Raw genomic sequence first — 12,769 nt, forward strand, 5'->3', positions numbered from 1 at the left:
AAATAGCTTTAACTAATATTAGTTAAGAAGATATAATTCTTCTTAAGATTTCTAAACTTTAACTAATAGTTTATTAAGAACTACTTTAAGATTACTATTCTCTTAACTAAGCTAATATAAAAGAATATACTTTTTATCTAAAGTAAGAAAGTAGAAGACGCGTTCTAGACGCTTAAAAATATAAGTATTATACTACTATACTTTTATATATTCTAATTAAAATAACTATTATATTTTAAGACTAATATATTAGACCTTATACTTAAAGGCTACGCTAGCTAACTATATAAAGGTAAATAGTACCTAATTACCTATTACTTACGTAAGTTTTTAGAGCTTAAAAAATAATATAACGTTTATAATAAGAAGCTTTTAGCTATTATTACTTACTTAGAATATTAGAGAGTATACGCTAAAAGCTACTTAAAACTTATAATATTTATAGATTATAAAAATTTAGTTAACTTTATAACTACTAAGAAGCTTAACTACTAATAAGTTTAATAGTTAAAGAAGTTAGGCTAATATAAGTTTAAGATTATATATATACCTAGAAAAAATAATAGTAGAGTAGATACTCTTAGCTATAGACATAACATTACTAGAACTAAATCTATTATAGATACTGCGATACTTAAGGTTAATAATAATAGGTTATTAGAACTAGCTAAGATACTAAACTTAATACTATAAGTTACTAGCGAAGTACTAGAAGAATTATAAGAAGTAATTATTAAGTAATACTATAATAACTCTATACATAGTTACTCTAGTATTACTAAAACTATAGAACTTATCTAACGTAATTACAAGTTTCTATATATAAAGAATAGAATTATAGCCTTTATTACTAAGTGCGCAGACTATTAGAAGAATAAGTATAGTGCCTACGCACTCTATAAAGAAATGTAGGTAATAGAGATACTTAACTAGCCTTAGTTAGATATCTCTATAAACTTTGTTATAGGCCTACTAGTCTTAAGAGACTCTATAATATAAGTGTTCTACAACACTATTCTTATAGTAGTAGATTATTTTATAAAGTAAGCTAAGTATATTACCTTTTATAAGAACTTTATAGTAGTATAGCTTATATATATTATTAATAATTATATTATCTAATACTATAGCATTCTAAAGTTAATTATTAGTAATAGAGATAAGCTCTTTACTTTAAACTTCTAGACTACGTTATTAGCTACTATTAAAACTAAGAGAAAGCTATTAACAGCTTATTATCTATAGACAGATAGATAGACTAAGTAAATAAATTATATAATAAAAGCCTATCTACGCATCTATATTAATAAATAATAGAATAACTAAGTATTATTACTACTTATAGCATAGATAGCGTATAATAATAAGCTTTCTAAGTCTATAGAATAGACTCTATTCTACGCGAACTATAGAAGATACCTAAATCTCTTTATATATACTTTTTCTAGTTAGAAGATAGAAGTAGCTATTACTACTACTAATAAGCTAAAGATAGTATATAAGTTACTTAAAGTAACACTTAAGAAGGCATAACACTAGAACATTTTATATATTAATAAGAAATAAAAAATAGTACCTTAGCTAAAGAAAAAGAATAAAGTTTATTTACTTATAAAAAATCTTCGCACTAAGTAACCTAATAAAGAGCTTAATAATATTAAGGTTAGACTGTTTTTAATTCGCGACTAGAAAGAACTAGTTATATTTATACTTAACCTTCTACTTAATATAAAAATCTACTTATAATTCTATATTAGTATATTAGAACTAGTAGACTCTAAAATACTACTCTAGAAAACTTTTTACTTTAAAGTAGAAGAGAATAATATCTTTAAGGTTAAATAAATTCTTAAATATTAAAATAGTAATAATAGAATAGAGTACCTAGTTAAATAGTTAGAATATAACAACAGTAATAATATATAGAAGCTAGATATAAACCTTATAAACTACTAATTACACCTTTAGAAGTACTATGCCTAGTAATAGAGGTATTAATTAATCTTATTATAGCCTATATAGCTAGTAAGAACTCTATACTAATAGAAGAAGTAGAATAGTTAATATCTTACGCTACTTTAGTTTTGCTAGCTACCTCTATATTAGAAGCTAAGTAAAGCGCCTTTCTACGCGCTTATTTCTCTACCTATTTTAGAATTTTCTTATTTTATAGTAACTACAAAATTACTACTACTAATAACTTTTTATTATTATTAACTTTCTTTTAGTACTTCTTCTAAGTATAGTCTAAGAACTTCTAAGATATATTTATATATGCCTAACCTAACTAAGTATACTTAGCGCACTTTAGATAAAAATCTAGTATAATAAGATAAATAACTTCTTTAAAAAAATAATAGTTATAAGAAGCTTTAGTAGAATAGTTAGCTTAAGCAATTTTAGAGCTAAGGCGTAAGTAACGTTAGTAGAAAGAGAATATAACAACTACCTTACTTATAACGCAGAGTAAGCTTTAGTTATTAATAGAATAATAAATTAGTTATATAATTTAAGAACAAATCTATAAAGAAAGAGAATAGTATTATAATCTAACTTAAAAGACACTCTAGAGGTTAGCGTAATTACTTTAAAGAATTATACATTATAGTTATAGAATTATAGTATAGAACTATACTATAGTTATATAACTACTTATCTATAAGTAAGATAACGCTAAACCTATATAAAGCGCTTATTAATAAGCATAAGCAGTTAAGCTAATAACTAGTAAAATATATTATTACTTATTTATAATTACTTATACGCTTATCTATAAGTATAACTCTTATTAAGTATATAGCTTAGGCACTAAACTCTTATAGCTTAGTATATTTAACTTTATATAAGACTCTAGTATTTAATCTAAGAATTATACTTCTTTCTTAACTTCTTATAATATTATATTATTCTACTAAATATACTATTACACTCTTATACTATTACATTAATCTTCTAATTATACTAGTATACTAACCTATTCTACCTTACTTACTTACTCTCTAAGAACTAACTCTTAGGTTATCTTAGAATAACCTTTACACTAATATAGTTAGTAAATCTAAGTTACTAAATAAGCTTTAATAATTATAGTATAATTATATAGTTCTTTACTTTACTACGTATCTAAAGAGTTATATAAAGAGGCCTCTAAAATAGATACTTAATTATTTTAATAGCTAGGCTAGTACTAGTAAGATATATATAGTATTACTAGCTTACTACTAGCTTAAGAAAATAGTAGTAGAGCACTTTAGCTTTACTACTCTATACCTAGTACTTTATGCTATATCTTCTAGTATAGCTACTTATAACTTTAAGAGCTAAACTATATATACGTTATTCTAGCTACTATAAAACTTCTTAAATAATTACTAGTCTATATCTACTACTATTTAAACTACTTTATAGAAACTATTTAAAAAAGTTTACTATATTATTATTAATAAGAAGTCTATAATAGATATATCTATATTAGCTTAGGTCTATAACTACTATTAAGAGATCTTTCTAGACTACGCTAGTAAGCTCTTTAGTAGACTAAGTATTATTCTAGCTAGTAATTTCTTCTAGCTACTACTCTCTCTTAGAATACTACTATTTAGCACTTAGCTAGTATAAAGTATTTCTATAAGTTAAGGTTAGTTTCTATATACTTAGTTTAATAAGATAATTAAGTTACTAGAGATAATAAAGTAGTCTAGACCTAGTAAGTAGCTATTTTAAGATACTCTATAAAAGTTACGTTATAGTAATATCTCTAGAGAAACTTAGAAGTTATTATTATTATAAGTACAAAGTATAATAATATACAAAGCGCAGGCCTTATTTAATAATATAGTTTAGCTTATTCTAACTAGAAAAGAGTTCTTCTAGAGAAACTATAAGTTACTCTATAATTAGAAGCTTTCTATTATTAACACTATTACTACTTATTAAGAAGCTAATACTTATAAAGTAAAGAATAAGAATATAGATAACCTTATAGTAATACTTCTCTTAAGTCTAAAGGCTAAGTATATACTTATAGAGAATCTCTAGATAGAAGCTAAACTAGTAAATAGAGTAATTAGTACTCTTTACAACGTATTCTAGTTTACTAGTAGTAATTCTTTAAAGAACTCTTCTAACTATATATTAGTAAGCTTCTAAAAGTACTTTAGCCTATATTTAACCTATTATACTATAGAAATAATATAAACGTAGAAAGTTATTCTAATCTTTTACTAGCGCTATAAGTAGTACTATAGTTAAGTTATATACTTTTATACTTAGTTTTCTTTTATACTAGTCTACGCTCTTACTATCTATAAGAGCTAGAGACTATTAACTAATTAACTCTAACTTACGCTTAGAAAGAAGAACTTTACTATAAGTCTAAGTTATATTAGTATATTATAGTGTAGAACCTTAGGTAGATTAAATTTAAATAGCTCTTTAACTTTAAATACTTATAGTAGAATAACTAGAGTTCTTTTATACGTATGCGCTAATATAATATATATAAGTAAGTAAAGTAATATATTATTAGCTCTAAGCCTAAGTTTAAAGTATTACGCCTTTAGTTAGCGCTAATATTATTGCTCTTTATATATAGTATATAGCCTAATATACTAAGTTAAAGTTATTATAGTAGTAATAAAGAGAGTTAAGAGTTAGACTTCTTAGTAATAGTATTAAGTAGTAGTAAAGAAAGTAGTTAGAATAGTATAAGTAATAATAGTAGTAGTAGTAGTAGAAGAATAAGTAGTATATAGAAGGTAGAGAATAAGAAGAAGAATGCTAAGAAGACTTTATATCTTTACGCTATAGCTATTATAGTATATAGTAAAAAGTCTATATTATCTACTAACTTATATAACTAGAGAGGTTATTATATAGTTATAGTGTAGGTAGCGTAATAGAAAAACTATAAAAGTTCTATAAGTAGAGTATCTTTACCTTAAAGCTACTCTATAATATTTATCTAAAGTAATAATATAAAGTGTAGAGGTAAATATAAAATTTTATAACTTTAAGATAGTAACTTAAACTTAATTAAATACGCTTATATATATATTACTACTAGTACTTAGCGCTAATAAATATAAATAATTTATTAATACTAACTTTTCTAAAAAAAAAATATTCTAACTATACTTTTAAGTATAAGTATACTATTAGCTATACGCGTACTATAAAGCTTTAAGTAATTACTTATTATAAAGTTATAGCTAAGTTTATTTTTACTAATACTTTTACTAATACTATACTTTAGCTTTTTATAAAAAAATAGCTTATAGCTCTAAAATAACTTTATATAAAAGTTTTTACTAATAATACTATATTTACTAAAAATAAAATAACTAAAACACTTATATATAGAAGTTAAAAAAAAGTATAAAAATAAGTAAAATATATTTTAGTTTTAGTTTAAAGTAAGTAAAAGAGATAAGTAAATTAAGTAGACTAGTAATTAATAAGCTTATAGGTATACACTATAACGTCTTCTACAGCGTAACATTAGGCTAGAAAGCTGCAGAGCAAGGAAGTCGAGCTATGCGCTAACAAAGGCCGTTACATGATTTTGGTGTTCCTCTAACCAGGACCAATAACTTTTCCGCCCAGGTACATAACTTTCGCTAGCGCAAAAGATGACCCGAATCAGGAAATTTTCCACCAGGATTAATAACTTTTTGACCCGGATCATTATACTTCATCCCCTGGACACGGTGACACGGCAAAAAATAAACACGCGCCCCTATAATCGCTCCGAGACAGCTCCCGCCTCTCATGTGGGTGTCTCAAAGTATCTCCGCGCAACGCGCGTGATTCTCTCGGATATCCTGACGCGACGCGTCACGACTGCATATTCAGAAGTCACAACACATCCTCTTTACCCTCACGTCCTACGGAATCGCGAGCAGCAATGGAAGCGCCACGTAAACGACAACGCGCCAATACCAACGGCGACTCAGCTGTTCCGCAAACAGCTCGAGCGTCATCCGTCTTGCCTCCCGAACCAGACATGAAGGGCTTCATCGACATTTTACACGTCGCCAATAACGGACAGCTCATCAAGGATGTTTTGCTCGAGTGTTATATTGTTTCGCCTATCGTCGCCTCGATGTTGCGACGCCTTTACAATCATCACGTCCAGCTCCAAGAAGAGCGGAGCGTGGAGGGCGCCGACCACACCGGACCAGGAGACAGAGCAGAACTTGATCATGGCGTCAATGCAGGCGTACAGGACGGCAGCGAGCAGGATACTCGTTCTACAGTCATCAACTTCCAGTATTACGCCGACCATGTGTGGCACGCGATCAACAAGCGCTACAGAAAATACGGTAGCTCCAAGCAATGGGATGCTTCCTTTGTTGTCACGGACGAGATTGAGGACATCACCAAGGTCATCCGGGACAAAGCCACTCAAGCACATGCTCATCCCAAAACAAAGAGATCGGCGCTTGAAACGCTGCGCAATATCGGAGTAGTGATATGTAAAGGCCTAGACGAGATTAGTCACCAAGTCTGTCTTAGGTTCCAAATACCAACTACACTAGTTGAAGCTATAAAGGCCATTATTAATAAGATGACTGATAACAAGCGCAAAACTCTGCGCGAAATGCACGACGGAGAAGCCACCTTCGTAAAGAAGATGAGGAGGTTTCAGCGTCTTGCAGGTGGCAATTGTATCTTCGAGGGCATTGCAGGAGTTTTCAAACACCTTTATGGGGAGGAAGCTGAAATGCTAGAAAGTTTGGAGGAGCCAGACTCGGACGAAGGGCAAAGAGGGTGGACAGAATCGAGCAATGAGCCTGGAGTCCGACGTCCTTATTACCGACCGCCGATCAACTACCGAGGATGGTGAAGAGTGAAGGAAGTATAACAATCTCACAGTTTACTTAAAAGCAATGAACTGTTCATATGCGCTTTATCTCCAAGTAGCTCGTGTTGAAGATTATCAATTGCTGGACGATGTATAGCAGGAAACTCATCTCCGAACTCGGAAGAAGAAGAAGATAACTTAGACCATTTGAACCTCCGCGTCAAGCCCATATTGAAGTAAATTAAAGTATGCACAGCGAAGGTCTTAGTATCCGAACATAGATTTCTGTCCAAGTGATGCCGGCTGATCCAATGACCCGGGATTTGACCGACGCGTGCTAGCGCAACCGTTTTGGGAGGGCCGACGCGTCACGTTCGCGACCTCCTGAACGACCGCTCACGCGTTATTCATCATCTGAACCACGACCTAATCAATTGGACAGCATCTTTTTGACAACACAAAACCATGGAAAATTCACGAAAACGTCAACGCGCTAATTCCAATGGCGACGCGGTACCCTCGCAGACGGCTGCACAAAGCAGTATTCCTCAACCGCTTCATCAGTCTATTCCTCAACCCCATCATCAATTCATCCCTCAGCCGCTACATCAATTCATTCCTCAATCCCTTGAGGTCCCAATATATAGCCTCTATGAATGTATCGAAAAGCTAGATACTATGGATGACGGCAAAACTATTAGACAGATTCTGTATGGTGCAGCCTTGAGGGACTCAACCACTGCTTGGGAGTTGCGCAAGCTCTACCACGAGCACATCCAGCGTGAACAGTCAAAAGTAATCGACTTCGACCCAGACTCCAAGAGCGTGTGGTCGGCCATCAACAGGCGTTACAGCGGGATGAGTGGTTCAAGGCAGTACGACATGGCCTTCGAAGTGCTAGAAACCGTAACCAGCACCATCAGAAGCATTGGTGAAGAGGCGAGCGCTCAGCACACTTCTTTTGGAACCAAACGATCCGCTCTTGAGACGCTGCGCAAGATAGGCAAGACGATTTGCTTGAGTGGCGATGTTATTAGCTACGAAGTTTGTAAACAGTTTAGCGCTAAGACGGCATTAGAGGATGCGATAAATGCTGTTATTTCTAAGATAAGCGAGGAAGAATGCGAGAAGATGTGTGCAATACACAATAGACGGTTGACTTTCTTGCAAAAGATGGAGGAGCTTTATTAGCTTGCTGAAGATTATTGCATCTTCGCTGATCTTGGGGGTGTGCTCGATGCGCTTGCTGGCGAGGTTAACGAGGAAGAAGATGAGAATGAGAATGAGGAAGAGGAGGGCGATGAGAACGAAGAGGACGACGAAGAACATGAGCACGAAAGCCCTGTCTCAGACGTCCCTAGGCACAACATATATGGCGGAAGCCTCGAGTTCGACAATTCGGAAGAAGAGATGGAGTGGATGGAGTGTTACGACTCTGGCGGCGCACCGAAAGACCACGCGAAAAGCCGATGGATATTGGCTAAACACGAGAGGAAAATGGCACGGAGAGGATGATTTGTCGTTCTTCCTCCGGCTCGATTGCTTCTTTCTGTTTCCTGTTGTACTTCTGCGATCCACATGCGGACATCTCGTCAATAGCTTGCCCTTGTCCCTAATATCATGATCTCAACTAATTTACGCCGGCAGCATCTGCGCAGTCACCAGCTGGGCGCCGTTTTCTTCAAGAACTTTGTAGATACAAACAGCACGGACTTTTCCGGATGGAACAGGGATCACGATCCTGTATAGATGCTCTGCTTATTAAGATGACGTTCTCGTTTCCGTGGTGGAACTTGCCGGATCGCGTAACCTCGCGACGCTGTCGCGACAACACGTTGACTCTTCCTCGCATTTGCGCGAAACGCGAGTTACACCACAATCATAATTTATTTAGTGAACAAAATGACGGAGCCATCACTCAAGCGACAGCGCGCCGAGAGCGACGTGAATCCACCTGTAACAGCCGAATCATCTACGACACCGAACCCGAATATACCGGACTACAACCTTTGGAAAGCATTAAAAAGCCTCGACAAATCACCATCGAATAATACTTTCAGCCAGCACATGCTCCACAAATTAGCTGTCCGCGACCCTTCGATCGCAGCCCAAATCCGACAAGAGTACCACCAGCAAAAAGTCGAGAAGGCAGAACGAAAGCAGCGCAAAGACTTTTCGTACTGTGTCAACATGCTAAAAGGCGTCATATTAGACGAGGAAGCATGCTCAACGCATCTACCAAGAGATCCCGGACGGATTGCAAGATGCTTCGTCACAAAGATGCGCGAGATCAAGACTCAAACACACCTCTATTCGTCTTTTGAAACAAAGAGGTCAGCACTGGATACGCTTAGACGACTGGGATTTACGCTGCTCAATCACACAAACGAAGAAATGCAAGAGCTATTTCCGGGGGCAATCACCACTGCCGAATCTGACGAGTACTGTCTCGAAATAATTCAGATCGTCGAATCCATGTCTGCGCAGGAACGCAAGGACTTGGCTCTTATGCCAGTAGACGGTGCGACGGTGGCGACTACAGGACTGGTGGGACGAGGGGGAAATCGGTACGCGGACACGATGCTGGAGTTATACGAGCGTCTTAACGAGACAGAGTTTATTTCTGCCTACCATTTGAGTCTCTTCAATGATTCATTGTTTGAATCTGATGAGAGTGATGACGGAAGTGAGGGCGAGGACAGTTCCGAGGATGAGTAACCTTATTGGGAAGACCCCACTGAGTAGGAGCATGGAGCATGGAGCACACTAGAGCGGCTGCATGCGCGGAGTTTATAATATGGGGAAGAAAGAGGGGTCAGCTAGCCAACGGCGAAGGCGAAGCTGTTAGTAGTGTTTTATGGATCGGAACATGCACACAAGCGCGTTGTGAGATACCACGAACCCTTCCTGAACGTTCAAACTCGGGATTTTTCGATTTCCTCACGTCTTCTCAATACACACACATCCCTACATCTCGCACCAGAGCATCTCACTCAGACTCCACTCGCCATGAAGCCCTCACTCTCGCAGCTCGTTCTTCCAAAGATACTCTAGGCCAGGCTGGATCCTCCGCCTCTTTATCCGCACGCTCTTCATCAGCAAGAAATTGTTCATCATTCATCAGTTCCGAAAGATCGGGGTCCAGAGATATCCTCACATGCTCCAGAATGCGGCCCAGACCTATGAAGAACCCAGCAGCGTCCAATTTCTCGCCCAGCTGATCCATCTTCTGGAGCAGCGTAAGCTTTCCCACATCGTTCTGATCATCTCCCTCCGCTCAGCTCGGCTCATGGTGAAGAAGATCCTCCTTACAGCTTTTCGGAAACCGCTCTTGTTGCAGGCGCAATAACTCGGCATATACTTTTGTAACGTTCCATTCTTGATGTTCAGCATGGCGTATGCTATCTTGATCAACGTCCGCAGGGCTGATTCTTTGGTGGCGAACGAGGAGGTGTATGTACCCGCATCCCGGACGATGTCATTGATTATAATGAATGTGAAGCCATATCACTCTCTGTAGCATTCGTCATCGCTTTGGTACATAAAACCACCTGCGGCTCTGCGTATACAACCTTCGATGCCGTCAACCCCGGAGATGAGTCGCTGGAAGCTGATGTCTTTGCCCTTGTGCTCGTGTAGTGATTTCCGGATCTTGGTCGCTATCGCGGGGTCTTCTTCCGCGATCTGGAGGAGTAGATGCTGGCTGTAGCTGCGTTTTTCGATCTGACCTGGTTCGTTGTCTAACATACGGATAGCTTCCTCAAGGTCATATTCGGGTAGCGTATCTTCTGGCGACGGGCTTGAACTAATAACGAAGTCTGTAGTACAGGAATAGCTGTCAGGAAACAGTCGTCGTCGCTTAAGTGTGCGGCCCATGTTTGTCGCAGTGTGTGGAAGCGCCGTTGGCAGTATTTTGGTGTTACATTGTCCATGAAGGTGTTCGCAGATCATCAACAGTAGTGCTGATGGCATCCGCACCAAGATTGAGGGGTCGACCCAAATAAACTTCACAGGTGAGGGGTGAGCTAACAATAAGGTGATGAAAACAATAGGTCTATGCAACGAGATTATTATTATCCGTAGGCCCTCAGGTCGATTGCTAGCAATCGCAATCACCCTCGTCCTCGGGGTCCTCCGGCCTTACCGACAAGGACGATATGACAGGACCGAAGCAGACACGAAATCCCGTCTTGGTTAGATCTCTGTTCATATCGCTGAACTTCGCTCGAAACGTCCCTATGGTACGTCCAGACTCATCCTGTCTAACTGTCTCTCCATCCACTGGCATATAACACACCTCTTCGCGCTGTGCCGGGGTCAAGGAGATTACGATGTTTTTCATGCCGGGGACAGCTCTGCCATCTTCGATGTAGATACGGTCGCGATCTACGAGTGCGCGCATCACGTTCTTGTCGTAATCGATGTTAATACGATCGACAACTGCGGCTTGTAATCTTTTGTCCGGGATCTGAGTTAGCAAGACATGCAGCTTCCTCAGCGCATCTAATGCATTCTTCTTGGTGCCGAGCGACGAGTATTCGTATGTCCGATCGCAGATCTTAGTTACACTGGTGTAAAACGCCGATTGGATTTTGGAAGATTTCATAGGTATACCTAGGTACCTGTCTTCGGGTGGCGTGGTCTCGTCCGTTGGAGGAACAGAGTTGCGAAGCTGATCAATATCGTCTTGGAACTCTTTGACCCGGTTCTTCTCTTCTTTGAGGTGGGTGTCGTAGGCTTCTTGGATTGTGGCTGCGATTACGGGGTCCTTGACGGCAACCTTGGTGAGAAGGTCGCGGCCGAATTCTATGTCATCTCCGTTGTCTATTGTCGCTTTGTCGAGCGCAAATATCATGTTTGAGATGTCAGTGGCCAATACGGTTGGGTTTGTCGTAGATGACAGGGCTGTTGGAGTCGCGTTTGCATCTGACGCATTGTTCAGTTGGTGGCCATCGATGCCATCAGCGCGTGGTCGCTTGAGCGGTGGTTCCATATTCAAGATTTCCACCTCCAACAAATAATGAGGACGATTATCAAGGATTGCGATTCGTGCGCAAAAGCGAAGAAAAAGAGGATGCGCGAGGTTGTCTCGCAAGCAGCGCGAAGATTTACGCGTTGCGAGGCGGTTTTGAATGACGTCCACGGATAGCTCGGGCTACACGACAGCGAGAGGATCGTCCCCCTTGTCGAAGCATGGACTGAGTGTTTCGTCATTCCGCGGATGCACCGTTGATCATGCCTACTTTTGCATGTAGCATCAGCTCGCAAGAAAGGTATGAACAAGTGAATAATCATGCCCTGAAAAGGGAGAGATCGTATACTCTCTAGATTACAACCTCAGCACCTTGCAACACTACAAGAACCTTTCGGAAATCTCAATCATGCAGGAAAAGCTGTTCTGCATATCCAATATAGGAAAGAGCTGTGAGGTGACTTCTAGGACTGTTTGGTAGTTATTGCAGCGTTGGGGAAATCAAGAAGAGTCGCGGTTTCTACTTCTGTGGCCAAATACCGGACTACCTTGCGATTCATATGCCCATCCCTACGCCTGCCCACTTCATCAACCCATCTCATCTCAACCCATCTTAAACCATCCATACACTAAATCTCTCATGTGTCGCGACCTTGCAATGGAGACAATTTCAGCTCCCTTCACTCTCCGTGCATGCCGTACATACTGTACCCGCTGAAAAGCTCACTCCCCTCTTAATCCACGGCGACCAAGGATCCTCGTCTTCTTTCTCTCCATCACTATATCCATCTTCATCTTCATCACCACCCTCCTTTCCACCACTCCCTTCATTCTCATTTTTCTCCTCTACAAATCCACTCATACCCTTGATAACAGGAAGCTCGGGCTCGCCAACCGCAATCTCTTCGACAACATCCCCAGCGTTATCTTCGTTTCCGTCTTCATACTCCTCCTCATTATCCTCCTCCTCCTCCTCCTCCTCCTCCTCCTCC

General features: G+C 38.1%; 4 protein-coding genes across 4 annotated transcripts; 2 read left to right on the top strand and 2 right to left on the bottom strand.

Moving 5' to 3' along the window:
* Nucleotides 1–5,905: 5,905 nt before the first annotated feature.
* Nucleotides 5,906–6,847, top strand: J4E93_011044 (uncharacterized protein; the record flags this gene model as incomplete). The annotated part of the gene is made up of 1 exon (XM_049348914.1): nt 5,906–6,847. One exon carries the CDS (start codon nt 5,906–5,908, stop codon nt 6,845–6,847), a length of 942 nt encoding a protein of 313 aa, XP_049193925.1.
* A 1,860-nt stretch (nt 6,848–8,707) lies between these two features.
* On the top strand, nt 8,708–9,523 carry J4E93_011045 (uncharacterized protein; the record flags this gene model as incomplete). Its single annotated transcript, XM_049348915.1, has 1 exon — nt 8,708–9,523. The coding sequence occupies one exon, from the start codon at nt 8,708–8,710 to the stop codon at nt 9,521–9,523; it is 816 nt and encodes a 271-aa protein (XP_049193926.1).
* A 789-nt stretch (nt 9,524–10,312) lies between these two features.
* Nucleotides 10,313–10,681, bottom strand: J4E93_011046 (uncharacterized protein; the record flags this gene model as incomplete). Its single annotated transcript, XM_049348916.1, has 1 exon — nt 10,313–10,681. One exon carries the CDS (start codon nt 10,679–10,681, stop codon nt 10,313–10,315), a length of 369 nt encoding a protein of 122 aa, XP_049193927.1.
* Nucleotides 10,682–10,904: 223 nt separating this feature from the next.
* Nucleotides 10,905–11,798, bottom strand: J4E93_011047 (uncharacterized protein; the record flags this gene model as incomplete). Its single annotated transcript, XM_049348917.1, has 1 exon — nt 10,905–11,798. The coding sequence occupies one exon, from the start codon at nt 11,796–11,798 to the stop codon at nt 10,905–10,907; it is 894 nt and encodes a 297-aa protein (XP_049193928.1).
* Between the last annotated feature and the right edge of the window lie 971 nt (nt 11,799–12,769).

This window comes from Alternaria ventricosa, assembly GCF_023758065.1.
Source record: "Alternaria ventricosa strain BMP 2768 chromosome Unknown scaffold_54, whole genome shotgun sequence".
NCBI lineage: Eukaryota > Fungi > Ascomycota > Dothideomycetes > Pleosporales > Pleosporaceae > Alternaria > Alternaria ventricosa.